The following is an 18,940-nucleotide window of genomic DNA, read 5'->3' as shown; positions in this document are numbered from 1 at the left end:
ACACTGACCAGCTCTATTTATGCAGCTGCAACTACTATTGACCGTCCCACCTCCTCCCCCCGCTCCCATTGGGGGAGCTCATATTCCCCAAGATGCATGGGGTAACCAATTGTCTCCAGTCAATAGGATCCAGGCAGGTTATATCCATGCGTGTTTGGAATAAAATTGGTGGTAAAATCAATCTTGCCTCCACAACCTCGTAGACTGTGAATGAGGTCAAGAAGGATCTAGGGAAAAGTACAAAGGTAGGTTTATGTAAGATAATGAAAAAGGGCAGATGGGGATATGTAAACTTGAATGAAAAGTTTCTTATAACAGAAACATGGCTGGTTTTTTTGCAGCCATGAAGTTAATCCCAATGTTGGAAGCCATTGGGAGTCCCAAGCCCAAGCAGGAGGGCAATGGAACCATAGCGGCAATTTTCTGTCAATGACCAATTCAAAGGCGACCACCAGGACTGCTACTCATTTAAGAACAGTGAGCGGCCTCTCTGAGCTGCTATCCAATCAAAGGGTAGGCAACTTTGCTGCCTCATGCAGAGCAACTGATAGAGTGGCCGCTGCTGAGGCTATAAGATGAAAGAGAGCATACCACCATTTTGGGGCACTGTTGGAAGCAAGTAGAAATATTTATTTCTGTGTAAATGGAGGAGAAACCCCATCAGCGGAAGCGGCCATTGCCACTGTGGGTTCTTTCTCCAAGGCATGGAGCTTCCTTAGCTTCCAAGACCTCCATCATAAAGGCTCTAGGAGGCTGCCTTCGTGTTGCTGGTGAATTCCCTAGGATGCAGTGAGGGGGATGCAAAATACCAGAATCCCCAGAAAATGGCTGTCAGCTGCATTTTAATTATTTAAATTGGCCACTCACATTCTTTTCCATCTCCAATGGGCTGGTAAATTTCAGCCATTCTGTTGCCATTACAATATGAAACAAATATATGAGACACGTAAAATTAACAGGAGAATTGGCTATGAATAGGAGCAATACCATAATTATTAATTTCTGTTTGGATGTGGACCCCGCTGGGAAGGTCACTATTTTTTGCTCAGCTCTAGATGCACGTAACAAGTTGGTAATTAGCCAACTTCTTGAACCACTGCAGTTGATGCGGTTACAGTACTCCTACAATGCTGTTGAGTAAGGAGTTCTAGAATTTTGATTATGCAACAATGAGTAATTGGCAATATGAAACCGGGTGGACCACCTGGCATCGACCTAGGCACCGGAAACAACAATGGCAAGTCCTGTCGACCCTCCTTATTAACTTATGGGTGATGGTGCCAAAATTGTGAGAGATGCCTCACCGACTAATCAAGCAACAGCCTGACAAAGTCATTCTTGTACCTTACAGATAATATCCCAGATACGATCATCACCATCCCTGGGAATGTCCTGTCCCACTGGCACAACAGTCACAACAGAGGTGGTGGCACAGTAGTATACAGTCAGGAGGGAGTTGCTCTGGGAATCTCAACATCAACTCTGGGCCCTATGAAGTCCCATGGTATCAGGTCAAATAGGCAAGGAAGCTTCCTGTTGCACTTACTGATGCCCTCTCCCCACCTCCAACCGCTCCTCCCCCAGCTGACTACTTAGTACTCCTCCACGTTGAGCAGCACTTGGAGGAATCACTGACGGTGACAATGGTACCGAATATATGCTTCAATATCCATCACCAAAAGTGGCTCGGTAGCAGCACCAAGGGCCAAGCCCTAAGGGACAGAGCTGCTCGGCTTGATCTGTGGCAGGTAGTGAGGGAACTAGCAAAAGGGAGAAACCCTTGACCTCATCCTCACTACCCTGCGTGCCACTGATGAATCTGTCCATGACAGTATCGGCAGGAGTGACCATCACACGGCCCTTGTAGAAACACAATCCTGTCTGTGCATTAAGGATATCCTCCACACCAGCCATGGCATTACCATCATGCTAAATGACATAGACTTTGGACAGACTAGCAACTCAAGACTGGGCAACCATGAGGCACTGTGGGCCATCAACAAAAGCAGAATTGAATACAACCACAATCTGTAATCTCCTGGCCTGACATATCCTCCACTCTACCATTACTATCAAGCCAGCTGATCAACCCTGGTTCAATGAAAAGTGCAGTCGGACATGCTAGGAGCAGTAACAGGCATACCTAAAAATCTAGGAAAGCTTCAACATAGCATTATTTGCACGTAAATCAACATAAGCAGTATATGATAACCAAATCTAAGTAAGATCTGCAGTCGTGCCACATCCAATTGTGAATGGTGATGGGCAATTAAACAACTCATTAGAGGAGGAAGCTCCTCAAATATTCCCTTTATTAATGATGGAGAAGCCCAGCACATCAAGTGCCCAAAAAAAGCGCTGAAGCATTTGCAACAATCTTCCATTTGAAGTGCCGGGGGATGACCCATCTCAACCTCCTCCAGAAGTCCCCAGCATCACAGATGTCAAGAAACAGTTGAAGATGCTGGATACTGCAACATCGATGGGCCCTGATGATATTTGGACAACAGAACTGAAGACGTGCTCCAGAACCTGAAAAAACTCTAGGCAAGCTGCTCCAATACAGTTACAACTCTGCCATCTACCAGCAATGTGGAAACTTGCCCAGGTATATCCTGTGCACAAAAAACAGGTCAAATTCAATCTGGCCAATTACTACACCATCAGTCTATTCTTGGTCATCAGTAAAGAAATGGAGGGATCATCAACAGCACTATCAAGTTGTACTTGCTGAGCTGTAACTGACTCTTTGTTTGAGTTCCACCAGGGTCACTCAGATCCTGACCTAATTACAGCCTTGGTTCAAACATGGACAGAAGAGCTGAACTGCAGAGGTGAGATAAGAGTGAATGCCCTGGACCTCAAAGAAACAATTGACCTAGTGTGGTTTCAAGGAACACAAGCAAAACTGAAGTCAATGGGAATCAGGGATTGGAGTTGTACCTAGCACAATGTAAGATGGTTGCGATTGTTTGAGGTTAATCATCTCAGTTCCAGTACATCACTGCAGGAGTCCCTCAGGGTAGTGTCCAACCACCTTCAGCTGCTTCATCGATGACCATCATGAGCTCAGATGTGTAGATGGCTGCTGATGGTTACATGGTGTTCATCACCATTTGCAACCCCTCAGACACTGAAGAAGTCTAAATGCAGCAAAAGTTCGACAATATCCAGGCTTGAGCTGACAAGTGGCAAGTTATTTTTGCGCCACTAAGTGCCAGGCAATGACCATCTTAACAGAGAATCTAACCATCACCCCTTGACATTTACTGGCATTACCATTGCTCAATTCCCACAATCAGCATCCTGAGGATACCATTGATCAGAAACTGAATTGGGCTAGCCATACAAATATTGTGGCTACAAGAGCAGGTCAGATCCTAGGGATCCTGCGAAGAATAACTCACCTGACTCACAAAGCCCATGCACCATCCAAAAGGATGATTGCAGCTCCAACAACACCCCAGAAGCTTAATCCCATCCAGGACAAAGCAACCCGCTTGATTGTCACCCCATCCACAAACATCACTCCCTCCACCACCGACATACAGTGACAAGGTGTGCACCATCTACAAGATGCACTGCAGGAACTCACCAAGCCTCCTTAGATCGCACCTTCCAAACTCATAACCATTACCATCTAAAACGATAAGAGTAGCAGACTCATGGTAACATCACCATCTGGAAGTTATCCTCTCAGCTACTTGCCATCCTGATTTGGAAATATATTGCTGTTCCTTCATTGTTGCTGGCTCAAAATCTTGGAATTCCCGAACGGTACTGTCGGAGTACCTACACCACATGGACTGCAGCGATTCACGAAAGCAGCTCACTACTAACCCCTCATGAGTATTAGAAAGAGGCAATAAATGCTGGCTTAGCCAGTGATGCCCATTCTAAAAATTCATCCCTAGTCAGAAGTGCATGTGATTTGAAGATAAATTTGTAGGTCACGTTGATTATATGTTAGGGTTATATTTTGAGGAGTTAGAGGTTATGGATTTCGAAGATGCTGCTGAAAAAGCCTTGGTGAGTTTTGGTGCAGAGGAGGCTTTAGATGGTACATGCTGCAGTCATAGTATTTCAACTTTGGAGGGAGCGAATGTTAAAGTTAGCGTCAGTACCGATCAAGCAGACTGCTTTGGCTTGGATGTTGCTAAGCTTCATGAGTATTGTTGCAGCCTCACTCATGCAGGCAAATAATGAGTATTTCAACCCCTCATGACTTGTTCCCTGCAGATGGTGGAGTGTGTTTGAGGAGTTAGGAGGTGAGCCACTCTATACAAAACATTCAGCCAGCAGAATTCTGTGGCTGTTCCACTTCAGTTTGGTCAAAAGTGATCTTATTGATCCTTATGGTAGGGCACCTCATGGCGGAAATGCCATTGGATGCCTAGAGGGATGTTTTAAGGTAATATATGTTTTGTCAGTAGGTCTCACAAAGAAGTTGAATATTAATTATTTACTGATAACTCAACCATATATATGTACTGGGTACATCCAAGACAATGAGTTAACTCCATACTTACTTCTACACAGGTCTCTGCATACTTGAAGACTCACAATACAACTGGCTCAGGCTCTTGTCATGTAATCCTTTACATCAAACTGTGGGTGGTGCTGTTCTCCAATCCCCCATTAACCCTTTCTATGCCAAACACCTTTATACTACAAGGAGGTGTGAGGTTCCCTTATTACTTGTCACCTTTCAGCCCAAGCCTGAGGTATGCCTTCATCATATAAGTTCTAGCAATTCAAGTAGCCCACCACCATCTTCTCAACAGCAACTAAACAATAAATCCTGAGAAATCTTGCCAGTAATGCTTTTATTCTGAAAAATTATACAAAAAAGACGCATGGTCACTCTACTTCCTTTGATCCCTTGGGGATCAATGAGTCACAATCTAGATGCTCTGAGTCTGGTTTCATAATTCTCAACCAGTATTAATGACATGGGTTAGGACAGGCGTGACCAAACTCCAACATGTAGCTGGATGTGACGGCACCCAAGGCACTTTGATGCGGATGTTGCTGGACTGAACACTGAAGTCTTCATTGACATCATTTAAAAAAATTCTGCGAGCCTGATCATTCAATATTAGGCTTGTTTCTCCATGCTGTGCCTTACTCCAGCGTCAGGTTTCTCACTCACTCTCATGACCCCACACCAGCACATACTAGGCACCCACTCACAGTGTGTATGCATGAGTGAACACCCTGACTCTGAGGGCAACATTGGATTTAACAATTATTTAGGGAGTCCTTTAAGAAAATCAACTAAACCTACACTGGAAAATAAAATGGTTCTTGAAAAAGTAGAGACTGCAAAAGCATGAACGAATTATAAAAAAATGGCTGGACTATTGAACCCTGACCATGACTGTCTATAGACACTGACAAATGTTTCAAAAGATGTACTGTAAAATATGCCTAAAGAAGCAGCACGAAAGTACATTTAACAGATTTGCAACAATCTAGTAACAATAGTATGGCTAGGCGAGACATGACGCAAACATTTTGACCGTGGGATTGAATACATGGGCCGAGATTCGCCACTCCTGCGCCGGTTGGGAGAATCGCCTGGGCTGCCAAAATTTCCCGGGACGCCGGTCCGGCGCCCTCCCGCGATTCTCCCAAGCGGCGGGTACGGCCCGGTCGAGTTCCGCGGGCCGCAGACCGGAGAATCGCCGGAGACACCCAAAATGGCAATTCTCCGGCACCCCCTCTATTCTCAGGGCTGGATGGGCCGAGCAACCAGGCCAAAACGGCGGGTTCCCCCCGGCGCCGTTCGCACCTGGTCGCTGCCGTCGGGAACAGCGCGCAAACGCTGGGGGGGCGGCCTGCGGGGGGGCGAGGGGGGATCCTGCACCGGGGGATACCTTAAATGTGGGGTGGCCCGCGATCGGTGCCCACCGATCGTGGGGCCGTCCTCTCTGAAGGAGGACCTCCTTCCTTCCGCGGCCCCGCAAGATCCGTCCGCCATCTTCTTGTGGGGCGGACTTAGAGAGGACGGCAACCACGCATGCGCGGATGACGGCAGTTATGCGGCGCCGGCAACGTCATCTATGCGGCGCCGCCTTTACGCGGGCGACAAGGCCTGGCGCGTGTAGATGACGCGGCCCTGATCCTAGCCCATTGTCAGGGCCTGAATCGGTCGGGGTCGGGGCCATTTCGCGCCGTCGTGAACCTCGACGACGTTCACGACGGCGCGGCCACTTAGGCGCGGGAGTGGAGAATCCCGCCCTTGGGAACTGTGCTTAATTTGGAGGAAGTGATTAATGTCTAATTAACCAATCACCTGTTAAGTGATCGACACTTTTCTGAACAAATCAGGGGGGGGTCTCAGCTGAGAATTAGAACCAATGAAAGTAAATAAGGGCCTAAACCATAGACAAGGATTTCCTTAAGAATATAATCCATATGATTGATTAAGAGAATTCTAGCCTTACAGAATTCTTGAAGCATCCATAGAAATTATTTCTTTGAAGTAATTTCTTTTACTTTTCCTTATGTTAAAACTTAGACTTTTCGCTGTAGTCTGACACGTTTTAGTATTATTTTGATCTAAGTCTTTGATTCAGTTTTAATGCAAGTGTATTAAGTAAATTCTTGAAAAATAATGAGTGTTTTGGACACTTCTTCAACTGGACTGAATACCTTATTTTTGGAAGAAAAATAAAAAGATCTTAGAGGCACCATCTAACGGAAATAAAACAGAGTCCCGTGTTGAGCGGGTGTAGCTGGATGTTTCCCGGTATTTGCAACGTCAAGAAACACCCACTATCTAACGGGACTCGGTTTTATTTTGGGGCCTAAGTGGAAAAGGAGTGACACATGTGGTGGTCTCCCAGGGGATCAGAGGCTCCCAGGTGCTTGCCCTCTGGGCAGTGTGGCACCCTGGCAGTCCCAGCCTGGAACCCTGACAGTGCCACTTGGGTGATGCTAGGCTGGCACTGCCCAGGTGGCAGGCTGGCATTTCTCATGTGATGGGGTCCGGACCTTGGGGGAGGGGGGAAGAGGGGGGTGGGGGGGGGGGGGGGGAGGACTCCCTTATAGGTGAGTTGGGGTCGGGGGTCACTTGAGATGGTTGAGAGATCGTGGCGCCATTTAAAAATGGCTTCCGATGTCTCCCTGCACGGAGGAGCTCTGGCGAGCGGAGCTCCTCAGTGCAGAAAACGGGCCTAAGTGCAGCCTTGGCTATGCTTTCCCCGTTGAGGCGCCCGATTTACCTGAATGGTCATTGAATAGCGGCTCATCATCGGCCCCTTGAGTGCAAAAAAAAAATCCATATGTGGCCCCCTGAACGAAAAGGTTGGACAATCCTGGGTTAGGAGATTAAGGAAGTATTCTACTTACAGATGTTCAGAATAGTACTGTCAGTGGGATGCCACGCCTCCAGCCTCTTCAGAGCAATCCCACTGCCACATTTACAATTTTCCATTGCTCACAGCAGCCAAATTATTTGCAGTTGTGTGTGATCTGTATAATGTGCCAGATTAATCTATCACCTTATTTCATTGATTGGTTGCTCCTTAAATAGGCATCTCCAGTCAGCCCATTCTGTCCACAAGTTGCGTTCTCTCTTGCAAATGCCATCCTAAAGATACACAAATAAATCAGAATTTCAGCTGGTGCCTTTCCTAAAATAAATTACTTCTCAATTCATTCAGGAAGAGAAACACAAAATTGAAATGTTTTTGTGATCTCACTTGCATGGGTTACTGGAATCAGTTAAATCTACAGCCTGAAACATTTATTTTTATGTTGATCCCACATGCATGCCCAGCCTGTGCAGACTGCCAATATCCTTTCAAAACAGATTGAAAACCTGTAGATCACAATAACTTTCATTTCTAAAGTGTGAAGGGAGTCATATCGGGTGAAGGGAAAAAATAACGGATGCCAAACAAGAGGGAAAATAAAGAAACAGAGAGAGAGAAGAGAGTAAAGTAAAATTTCCACATTCCGAACTTGGCCTGAGAAGGGAGGAATAACCAAATACAGACCAGGGCATGTATTGGCAAGAGTCAGAGAGAGAGGGGGCGAAGCTGGGGTAGAGAAATTAATTTGCATAGCAATGCTGCTCAGAATTAATTCGATTTCCCAGGGCAGGCAGCATCATGGACTGTCACCTTTGCAGTGCACATGTGTTCCTCATTGATGTCATCAAAGAACAAGATGCAAGCCACACAGATAACAGCATGCCTGCCCCCAGGAAATTAACGTCTTGTGCTACACAAGCAAGTGTTTCCTCCAATGGCATCTGGTTTACTGGTATAAAATATTTTGGCTTATCCAGAACATCAAGCTACTGATTGATGGCTTCACTGCTAAGTTCGATGGCAACCAGCAGAGACTGAACAGTACAATTTTTTTAAGATAAATTTAGTGTACCCAATTCATTTTTTCCAATTAAGGGGCAATTTAGCGTGGCCAATCCACCTACCCTGCACATCTTGTGGGTTGTGGGAGCGAAACCCACGCAAACACGGGGAGAATGTTGAAACTCCACTTGGACAGTGACCCAGAGCGGGGATCGAACCTGGGACCTCGGTGCTGTGAGGCAGCAGTGCTAACCACTGCACACAACCATGCTGCCCCGAACAGTACAAATGAATACCTTCTTCAAACACAAGGGACGCAATTAAAATTGCAACAAAGTCCTGTGACGAGCGTGTTAGTCAGGTGTTTCCCGCCACTCACAGCGGCGAGAAATACCACGCTTTCTATCAGGACTATGTTGCAATCTTGGGCCTCAGTGGGGAATGCCCCGGCGAGGCCGCACTTAGTCAAGTTTCCTGCACCGATGAGCTCCGCCCGCCAGAACTCCTCAGTCCAGGAGGAGATAGGGGCACCATTTTTAAATGGTATCCCAATTTCTTGACCCCCCCGACACGATTCCCAAACCCCCCCTCCGCACCCATGTGAATGACGCAGGGGGAAGGGTCGTCACCAGTGGGAAAGCCCCAGATGGAACAGTTGATGGCCTTCATCAAAGTCAAATCTCGATAGCAAAGGAAGGAGATGCATGGTGACTGGTCAAAGGCCATTGAGGGAGCAGTAGCACCTCTGCGAGGATCGATGGACCGTGTAGAGAAGTGCCTTGAGGTACAAAGGGCGACGATACGAGAGGTGGAGAAGGTGGTGTCCGACCACAGCGATCGGATTGTGTCGTTGGAGGCAGAGGAGGGGTCCTGGGGGACGTATGCCGTTGAGGGTGAAGGTGGTGGAGCAGGAAAACAGTCCAGGCGGCAGAAACTGCGAATTGTGAGTCTGCTGGAGGGTGTGGAGGGAACGAGCGCCACAAAATATGTGTCAAGGTTGCTGCCAAGGTTGGTGGAGGAGGGGATGCTGGATAAGGCCCCAGAGGTGGACAGGGCCCAGGGGCCTTTAAGGCAGAGGCCAATGGAGCTACCGCAGGCAGTGATTGTGCAGTTGCACAAATTTGCGGAGTAGGAGAAGATTTTATGATGGGCCAGGGAGAAGCGAGACTGTGAATGGGAGGGGAATCATGTCTGAATATATTAGGATATTGGTGCGGAACTGGCGAAGCGGCGTGCTGGATTTGTCAGGGCTGATGCCTGTTATACCGAAGGAAGATTTGGTTTGGAATGCTGTACCCATCAAAACTGTGGGTCACTTTTGAAAGCTAGGGAGGGACTGGTGGGGGGGGGGAGGGGTGTGTAGGGGGGCCTTCGAGCGAGAGCTGCCTCGCTGGCAGGGAATGCTGGTGATTGGAGATGAGGTGGGGAGGAAGCTGCAAGAGGTGGCCAGGTGGAGGGGGGAGGAAGAGGGGGAGATGGGTGGGGTGGTGAGGGGGTTTGTGATGTGGCAGAGTTGGAGACTGAGCGTGGTGATGGATGTAGAGGGTGGGTCTGATTTAGGGTGGTATTAGAGGAGGCAGAGACGGAGGGGAATGATGGTGGATGGTAGAGGGGAGTGGAGGCAAAAGCCTCCAGTAAAAATTGTTACAGTGAATGTCCATGGATTGAACGGGCCGAATAAGAGGTCTCGGGTTTTTGCGCACCTATGGAGTTTGAAGGCGGAGGTGATCCTTTTAAAGTAGGTATATCACCGGGTGAATTATCAGGTTAGACTGAGGAAGGGATGGGTGAGACAAGTATTTCACTCGGGGTTTGACTCAAAGTCGTGGGGGTGTCCATTTTGTTCAACAAAAGAACGGGGTTTGTGGAATCCAAGGAAGTGCGGGACCCGGAAGGGACGTATGTGAGACTGAGTGGGGTGCTGAAGGGGACATCGGTGGTGCTAGGCAACATATATGCGCTGAATTGGGATGATGTGGGGTTTGTGAGGGGTTTCCTTGGAGCGATCCCGGACCTGGATACACACCAATTGATTATGGATGGAGATTTTAATTGTGTGATGGAACTGAGGGTGGACAGGTCGATTAGTAAGTCAATGGTAAAGTTTTTTTTGGGGAAATATTTTATTGAGGCATTCATAATTTTAACAATTTGAAACATCAAGTTTCAAGAAAAACAAAACCATAATAATATACCCAACAAACCCACCTGGGCACAAACCCCAGCCAACATGACTTACACAAACAGTGCCACCTTCCCCAACCACCTCCAAAGACCAGGATGTCGGCCTCTCTCGCCCCCTGGGCTCCCGGGTCGTCCGCCACCTCAGGACCCGAAACTACCCTCATTTGTAATAGCTCTGATGTGACGTCAGAAAACCTCTGCAGAAACCCCTCAGCCACGGACATGTCCAAAACATATGGGCATGGTTCACAGGACCCCCTGCACAGCGCCCACACCTATCCTCCACCTCCTCAAAGAACCTGTCAATGAGAAAGTTGAGGATGGTGAAGGAGTTGGGAGGGTTTATGGAGCGTATTGGAGTGGTTGATCCGTGGAGGTCTAAGAACCCGTGGGGGGTAGGGGGGGGGGGGGGGGCGGGGGGCAGGAGGGTGTACTCCTTCTTTTCACAAGTGAATAAGGTGTACTCGAGAATTGGTTTCTCTTTTAAAAAATAATTTTTATTAAAGGTTTTCATAAAATATCAATAACAAAATGAGAAAGAAAAAAGAACCCAACAGGGTTAAGTAAAAAACACAATCTAAAAATGCAACCCCCCAAACCCCTCCCCCCATACCTAAATAATAAATTAACATTAACACCCCGACTTAAGACAGCAGATGTATACACCCCCTCAGACCCTTCCAGTGTAAATAACATAAACAAAAATAAAGTAAACCCCCGCCCCCCCCCCCCCCCCCGAGCTGCTGCTGCCATTGACCAATGTCTAGCGTTCTGCCAGAAAGTCTAAGAACGGTTGCAACCGCCTAAAGAATCCTTGTACCGACCCTCTCAAGGCGAATTTCACCCTCTCCAATTTAATGAACCCTGCCATATCGCTGATCCAGGATTCCACGCTTGGGGGCCTCGTATCTTTCCACTGAAGGAGAATCCTTCACCGGGCTACCAGGGACGCAAAGGCCAGAATTCCGGCCTCTTTCGCCTCCTGCACTCCCGGTTCCTCTGCCACCCCAAATATTGCGAGCCCCCAGCCCGGTTTGACCCTGGATCCTACCACCCTCGACACCGTCCTCGCTATGCCCTTCCAAAATTCCTCCAGCGCTGGGGATGCCCAGAACATATGGGTGTGATTTGCTGGGCTCCCTGAGCACCTAACACACTTGTCCTCACCCTCAAAGAACCTGCTCATCCTTGTCCCGGTCATGTGTGCCCTGTGCAGCATCTTAAACTGTATGAGGCTGAGCCTCGCGCATGAAGAGGAAGAGTTCACCCTCCCTAGGGCATCTGCCCACGTCCCCTCTTCGATCTCCTCTCCCAACTCCACCTCCCACTTACCTTTCAACTCCACCACCGAGGCCTCCTCCTCCTCCTGCATCACCTGGTAAGTTTCCGAGATCTTCCCCACTCCCACCCACCCCCCCCGAGAGCACCCTGTCCTGTACTGTGTGTGGCAGTAGCCGTGGGAATTCCACCACCTGCCGTCTGGCAAACGCGCTTACCTGTAAGTACCCCGGGGGGAGCCCGTACTTCTCCTCCAGCTCACCCAAGCTCGCGAACTTCCCGTCCACAAACAGGTCCCCCAACTTTTGTATGCCTGCCCTGTGCCACCCCGAAAACCCTCCACCTGTTCTTCCTGGGGCGAACCGGTGGTTCCCCCGTAATGGGGTCCACGCCGAGGCCCTAACTTCCCCCCTATGCCGCCTCCACTGCCCCCAGGTTTTGAGGGCCGCCACCACCACCGGGCTCGTGGTATACCTCCTTGGAGGGAGTGGCAGCGGTGCCGTTGCCAGCGCCCCCAGACTCGTACCCACACAGGACGCCGTCTCCAGCCTCTTCCATGCAGCCCCCTCCCCCTCCATCACCCACTTGCGCACCATTGTCGCATTGGCGGCCCAGTAGTACCCACAGAGGTTGGGCAGCGCCAGCCCCCCCCTATCTCTACTCCGCTCCAGGAACACCCTTCTCACCCTCGGAGTCCCTCGCGCCCACACAAACCCCATTATACTCCTGTTAACCCGCCTGAAAAAAGCCTTCGGGATAAACACGGGGAGGCACTGGAACAGGAACAAAAACCTTGGGAGCACCGTCATTTTGATTGACTGCACCCTACCCGCCAGGGACAGCGGCAACGCGTCCCACCTCTTGAACTCCTCCTCCATTTGCTCCACCAGCCTTGTAAAGTTAAGCCTATGCAGGGCCCCCTAGCTCCTGGCCACCTGGACCCCCAAATATCTGAAACTCCTCTCCGCCCTTTTCGCCCCCTCCTCGCCAATCCCCCTCTCCTGGTCCCCTAGCTGAACTACGAACAGCTCGCTCTTCCCCATATTGAGCTTGTACCCCGAAAAGTCCCCGAACTCCCTGAGGATCCTCATTACCTCTGGCATTCCTCCCACCGGGTCCGCCACATACAGCAGCAGGTCGTCCGCATAAAGCGACACCCTATGCTGCTCCCCACCCTGCACCAACCCCCTCCAGTTCCTCGACTCTCTCAGTGCCATAGCCAGGGGTTCAATCGTCAGTGCGAAGAGCAGCGGGGACAGGGGACAGGGGACACCCCTGTCTCGTCCCTCGGTGCAACTGAAAGTACTCGGACCTCTTCCTATTTGTGGCCACACTCGCCATCGGGACCTCATACAACAGCCTAACCCACCTGACAAACCCTCCCCAAACCCGAATCTCTTCAGCACCTCCCACAGGTACCCCCAATCTACCCTACCGAAGGCTTTCTCAGCGCCAATCGCCACCACTATCTCCGCCTCCCCCTCCCTCGCCGGCATCATGATAACGTTCAAAAGCCTCCGCACATTCGCGTTCAACTGTCTCCCCTTCACAAACCCCATCTGGTCTTCATGGATGATCTGCGGCACACAATCCTCAATCCTCGTGGCTAAGACCTTCGCCAGCACCTTGGCATCTACATTTAGCAACTAACTAACAGCGGGCCCAACAGGTCCATATATTTTTAATAGAATTCGACCGGGTAACCGTCCGGCCCCGGTGCCTTCCCCGCCTACATGCTTCCGATCCCTTTGATCAGCTCCTCCAGCCCAATCGGGGCCCCCAGTACCGCCACCAGTCCCTCGTCCACCTTTGGAAACCTCAATTGGTCCAGGAAACGGCCCATCCCTCCCTCCTCCCGTGGGGGCTCGGATCGGTACAATTCCTCGTAGAAGTCCCTGAAGACCCCATTGATGCCAACCCCATTCCGCACCACGCTCCCTCCCCTGTCCTTAACTCCCCCGATCTCCCTAGCTGCGTCCTGCTTCCGAAGCTGATGCGCCAGCATCCGGCTTGCGTTTTCCCCATACTCGTAGACCGCCCCCTGGGCCTTCCTCCACTGCACCTCCGCCTTCCTGGTGGTCACCAGGTGGAATGCGGCCTGGAGGCTGCGCCTCTTCCTCAACAATCCTTCCTCAGGTTCTTCCGCATACCTCCTGTCTACCCTCACCATCTCCCCCACCAGCCTCTCCCTCTCCCCCCGCTCCCTCCGCTCCTTGTGGGCCCTGATGGAGATCAGCTCTCCCCTCACCACCGCCTTCAGTGCCTCCCATACCATCCCCACTCGGACCTCCCCGTTGTCATTGGTCTCCAAGTACCTCTCTATACTTCCTCGGACCCGCTCGCTCACCTCCTCGTCCGCCAACAGCCCCACCTCCAAGCGCCACAGCGGGCGCTGGTCCCTCTCCTCCCCCATCTCCAAGTCCACCCAATGCGGGGCGTGGTCCGAAATGGCTATTGCCGAATACTCGGTATCCTCTACTCTCGCTATCAGCGCCCTACTCAAAATGAAAAAGTCGATTCGAGAATAAGCCATATGGACATGTGAGACGAATGAAAATTCTCTAGCCCCTGGCCGTGCAAATCTCCAAGGGTCCACCCCTCCCATTTGGTCCATAAATCCCCTCAACACTCTAGCCGCCGCCGGCTTCCTACCCGTCCTAGACCTGGAGCGATCCAGTGCAGGATCCAACACAGTGTTAAAGTCTCCCCCCATTATCAGGCCCCCCACTTCCAAGTCTGGGATCCGACTCAACATACGCCGCATAAAACCCGCATCGTCCCAGTTCGGAGCATACACATTGACCAGTACCACCCTCTCTCCCTGCAACTTACCACTTCCCATTATGTACCTACCGCCATCATCTGCCACAATGCTCGACGCCTCGAATAACACCTTCTTTCCCACCAAGATCGCCACCCCTCGATTTTTGGCATCTAGCCCCAAGTGAAACACCTGACCTACCCACCCTTTCCTCAGTCTTACCTGGTCTGCCACCTTCAGGTGTGTCTCCTGGAGCATAACCACATCCGCCTTGAGCCCCTTCAGGTGCGCGAACACGCGGGCCCGCTTAACCGGCCCATTCAGTCCCCTTACATTCCAGGTTATCAGCCGGATTAGGGGGCTACCCGCCCCCCTCCCCCGCCGACTAGCCATGACCCCTCCTTGGCCAGCCACGCGCCCGCACCCCACACCCGGCCCGTTCCCCACAGCGGCATACCCCCGTCTTGACCCACCCCACTCGCTCCAGCTCCTCCTTGATCTTAGCAGCAGCAAATCGATTCCCCCCCCCCCCCCCCCACCTCCCCCCCCCCCCCCCCCCCCCCCCCCCCCCCCGGCTAGGACCCATCCTAGCTGGTTTACTCCCCCCAATGCACTTCCCCAAGTCAGCTGACTCCTGCTGACCCTGGCCACTCCCGCCTCCCCTTCGACTCCTCCCATTGTGTGGCACACCCTCCTCTCCCCATTCACAGGCTCTCCCCCCTCCGTTCTAAGCGCGGGAAACAATCCTTGCTTCCCCACCCCGGTCCCGCCCACCCCCCCCCCCCCCCCAGGCTTCGGCACGGGAAAAAAATCCCGCGCTCTCCACCTACCAGGCCCCGCCACCAACCAAAACAGTGCCCAACCCGCCCCATCCACCCTCCCCAACCCGAAAGAGAAAAACACAGAGAAAAAGAAACCCAAAACAATGCAAAGGCCCCCCCCCCCCGAACCAAAAATAGGCATAACATATCCACCGCAGCCCCCAATCGCCCATCCCGGCCCTCAGTCTGTGTCCAGCTTCTCGGCCTGAACAAAGGCCCACGTCTCCTCCGGAGACTCAAAATAATGGTGCCGGTCCTTGTAGGTAACCCATAGTCGCGCCGGCTGCAACATGCCAAACTTCACCCCCTTCCTGTGCAGCACCGCCTTCGCTCGATTGTACCCGGCCCTCCTCTTCGCCACCTCCGCACTCCAGTCCTGATATATCCGAACCTCCGCATTCTCCCACCTGCTGCTCCTCTCCTTCTTGGCCCACCTGAGCACACACTCCCGATCGACGAACCGATGGAACCGCACCAGCACCGCCCGCGGAGGCTCGTTAGCCTTGGGCCTCCTCGCCAACACTCTATGGGCCCCTTCCAGCTCCAGGGCCCCCTGGAAGGACCCCGCTCCCATCAGCGAGTTTAACATGGTGACCACATAGGCCCCCACGTCCAGCCCCTCCAGCCCCTCCGGGAGGCCCAGAATCCGCAGATGCTTCTGCCTCGACCGATTCTCCATCTCCTCGAACCGCTCCTGCCATTTCTTGTGGAGCGCCTCGTGCGCCTCCACCTTTACCGCCAGGACTAAGATCTCGTCCTCAGTGTCAGATATCTTTTGTTGAGCCTCTCGGATCGCCACCCCCTGGGCCGTCTGTGTCTCCAGCAGCTTATCGATAGAAGCCTTCATCGGCTCTAGCAGGTCCTTTTTAATCTCTCTGAGGCAGCGCTGGATACCCACCTGTTGCTCCTCCACCCACTGCCTCCATGCTGCCTGGTCTCTGCCCGCCGCCATTTTGTCCTTCTTCCCTCCCTTCTTCTGGTCCACCACCACCTTTTTTGTCACCCCGCTCCTAGTTAAAGCCATATACTGACAGGGATCTATTATTAACTCCTTCCCACACCGGGAAACGTCGAAAAAGTGCCCTTGGGGGCCCTGAAAAGAGCCCAAAAGTCTCGAGAGGGAATCCTTTTAGCAGTGTTCGCTTCACCAATCTGCCCCAAAATGTCCGTGGAAACTCCTGAAAAAGGTCTGAGAGTCGGCTCCAGACGGGAGCTGCCGAATGCGTGACCTACTCCTCCATGGCCGCCACCGGAAGCCTCGTCCCCCTTCTTCAGTGGCCCTGGTGAGATCTTTTCACAGTTGTTCCCTCTGCTGTTAGAATTCACTTTTGATAAAGGTCCTCAGGTCAGTTTGCAGCTTTAAGCTTGCCCTTCCCCCGCTTGCATGCTGGAAGGGGCCCTGTTTATCCTGTTGCAGCCAAATCTTCCACTGCTTCTGCCGGGCCTGGCAGCCAAAAGACACAACACTCCTGGGGGACACCGTCAGGGGAGTGTTGCAGTCCTCTTGCCACACCGGGAAATGTCAAACAAATGCCGTGGGGGCCCTGCAAAAGAGCCCAAAAGTCCGTTCCAAGCGGGAGCTGCCGAATATGCGACCTAGCTCTGCATAGCTGCACCCGGAAGTCATCCGAGAATTGGTTTCTTTGTGGTGAGTCGAGCGGTGTTGTTGGGAGTGGCAGGGACGGAGTATGCGGGGATTGTGATATCTGATCATGCGTCGCATTGGCTGCAAGTGAGGCTTAGCGCGGGGCAGGTGCAGAGGCCGGATGGAGGCTAGATCTGGGTCTTTTGGCAGATAAGGGGTTTTGTGGAAAGGTGAGGTCGGTGATTGGGGATTACGTGGAGACTAATCAGAACAGGGAGGTGTCAGCAGCCATGCACTGGGAGACATTGAAGGCGATGGTCCGAGGGGAGGTTACCTCGTTCAAGGCGCACAGGGACAGGGGGAGAAGGAAGGAGCATGGACCATTTTTGGACGAGATAGTCAAGGTGGATAGGAGGTACACGAAGGCCCCCACTGAAGAGCTGTTGGTGGAAAGGAAGAGGTTACAGGAACATTTCGATAGGTTGACAACGGGAGTGACAAGCGAGACAGCGACGGAGGGTGAGGGGGTGCAATATGAATATGGGGAGAAGGCAAGCCACTTTGCACGAAAGGAGTGAAGGACATTTCCCTGGTTGCCAGAGTACACGCTATTGGAGCAGCTAATGCTCCCGGATGAGTCAGGAGAGGGTAGGATTGGGACATATACAGGTGGTTGGGGGAGCAGGGAGGATGCAAGTGGTGAGGATCAAGAACAAAAGTGAGGTGAAATTGGGGGTTAAAGGCAAGGGACCATGGTGCGAGACGATGCGTAGGGTGAATTCAACTTCCTCTTGCGCGAGGACGAGCTTGATTCAGTTTAAGGTGGTGCACAGGGTACATATGATCCAGGCGAGGATGAGTGGGTTCTTCCAGTGTTAAGTAATGGGTTAAGAGACATTGCAATTAGTTGTCTCATTTATGTTAAGTATCCATTAATTGACACTGATATGTAAAGGGGCTTCAGGTGGCCTCTGTCAGGTGATGTGTAGTTAGAGTTTTGTGCAAAGGCTGTTGGAATGAAACAAAAGTGTGTTTGTGAAAAAGGAACAGAATTTTAGACTCTTCATATCACAGCAACTAAAACGTCAAACAATTGGGAGCAGAGGATGGTTGCTGTGTAAATGTGAAGGGTTGAAAGATACAACTTTTCCAGATCAAACCAAGGAGTGAGTGAGAAAAGAAAAAGAAAAAGGGATATATGGCTGAACCGAGGATAAAGATGGCTGGATATGACTATCCTCCCTTATTTTCTGAAAGGGAATCGTACGACCAATGGAGAAGTGCAATAGTTATGTGGACTAAGGGAACTGCTTTGGGAAAGAGAAAACAAGGTATGGCATTGGCTCTTTCTCTACCACATGGCAGTAAAATCCGAAACAAAGTGCTTTCTGAGCTGGAATTGGAAGAGTTAGACTCAGAAGAAGGTCTGGAGACTTTATTACATTATATGGATAAGATTTATAAGAAAGATGACTTGTTAAGTGCGTATGAAGCATGGTCGGATTTTGATAAGTTCCAGAAAATGGAGGATATCTCCATGGAAGACTATATAATGGAATTTGGCAGACTATATAAAAGGCTGCAGAAACACAACCTGGAATTTACACAGTCTGTGTTGGCCATGAAATTACTTGACTGTGCTAGAATGAGCAACATGGATAGGCTCCTGGTTTTGACAGGAGTTCAGTTTATTGATAAGGATACCTTATTCGGACTTCCAGTGACGGAGGCGGGAGGCGGCCGCACAATGGCGGGCTCCCGGTCGGCAACAGCATTTTCGGGGCTTTAAGCCCGGTCCCAGGGTCCACGGAGGCGGCAGAAGCAGGGAGAAGGCACGGAGGAGGCACAGTGGAGACACAGGAGGAAAAAAGGAACAAAGAAAAATGTCGAGGGTGAGCAAGAAAACGGCCAGAAAAAAAACAGCTGGAGGTCCGTCGGTGAGTGGAAAGGTCACCGCGGGGTCACCAGGAAAAATGGAGGCTGGAGC

The 18,940-nt window shown here is 51.1% G+C and overlaps 1 protein-coding gene across 2 annotated transcripts in view; it reads right to left on the bottom strand.

The window, feature by feature from the left end:
* The window catches only part of LOC140431052 (anoctamin-9-like), a 368,406-nt gene that overhangs the window by 226,115 nt on the left and 123,351 nt on the right, over positions 1-18,940 (bottom strand). For both annotated transcript variants that reach the window (XM_072518965.1, XM_072518966.1), the window contains exon 8: positions 7,509-7,597. In XM_072518965.1, the coding sequence (XP_072375066.1) occupies positions 7,509-7,597 (89 nt within the window). The remainder of the gene's footprint in view (positions 1-7,508; positions 7,598-18,940) is intronic.

Source organism: Scyliorhinus torazame, chromosome 10 (assembly GCF_047496885.1).
Source record: "Scyliorhinus torazame isolate Kashiwa2021f chromosome 10, sScyTor2.1, whole genome shotgun sequence".
In the NCBI taxonomy this organism is placed as follows: Eukaryota; Metazoa; Chordata; class Chondrichthyes; order Carcharhiniformes; family Scyliorhinidae; genus Scyliorhinus; species Scyliorhinus torazame.
This window is presented reverse-complemented; position numbering and strand designations above follow the sequence as displayed.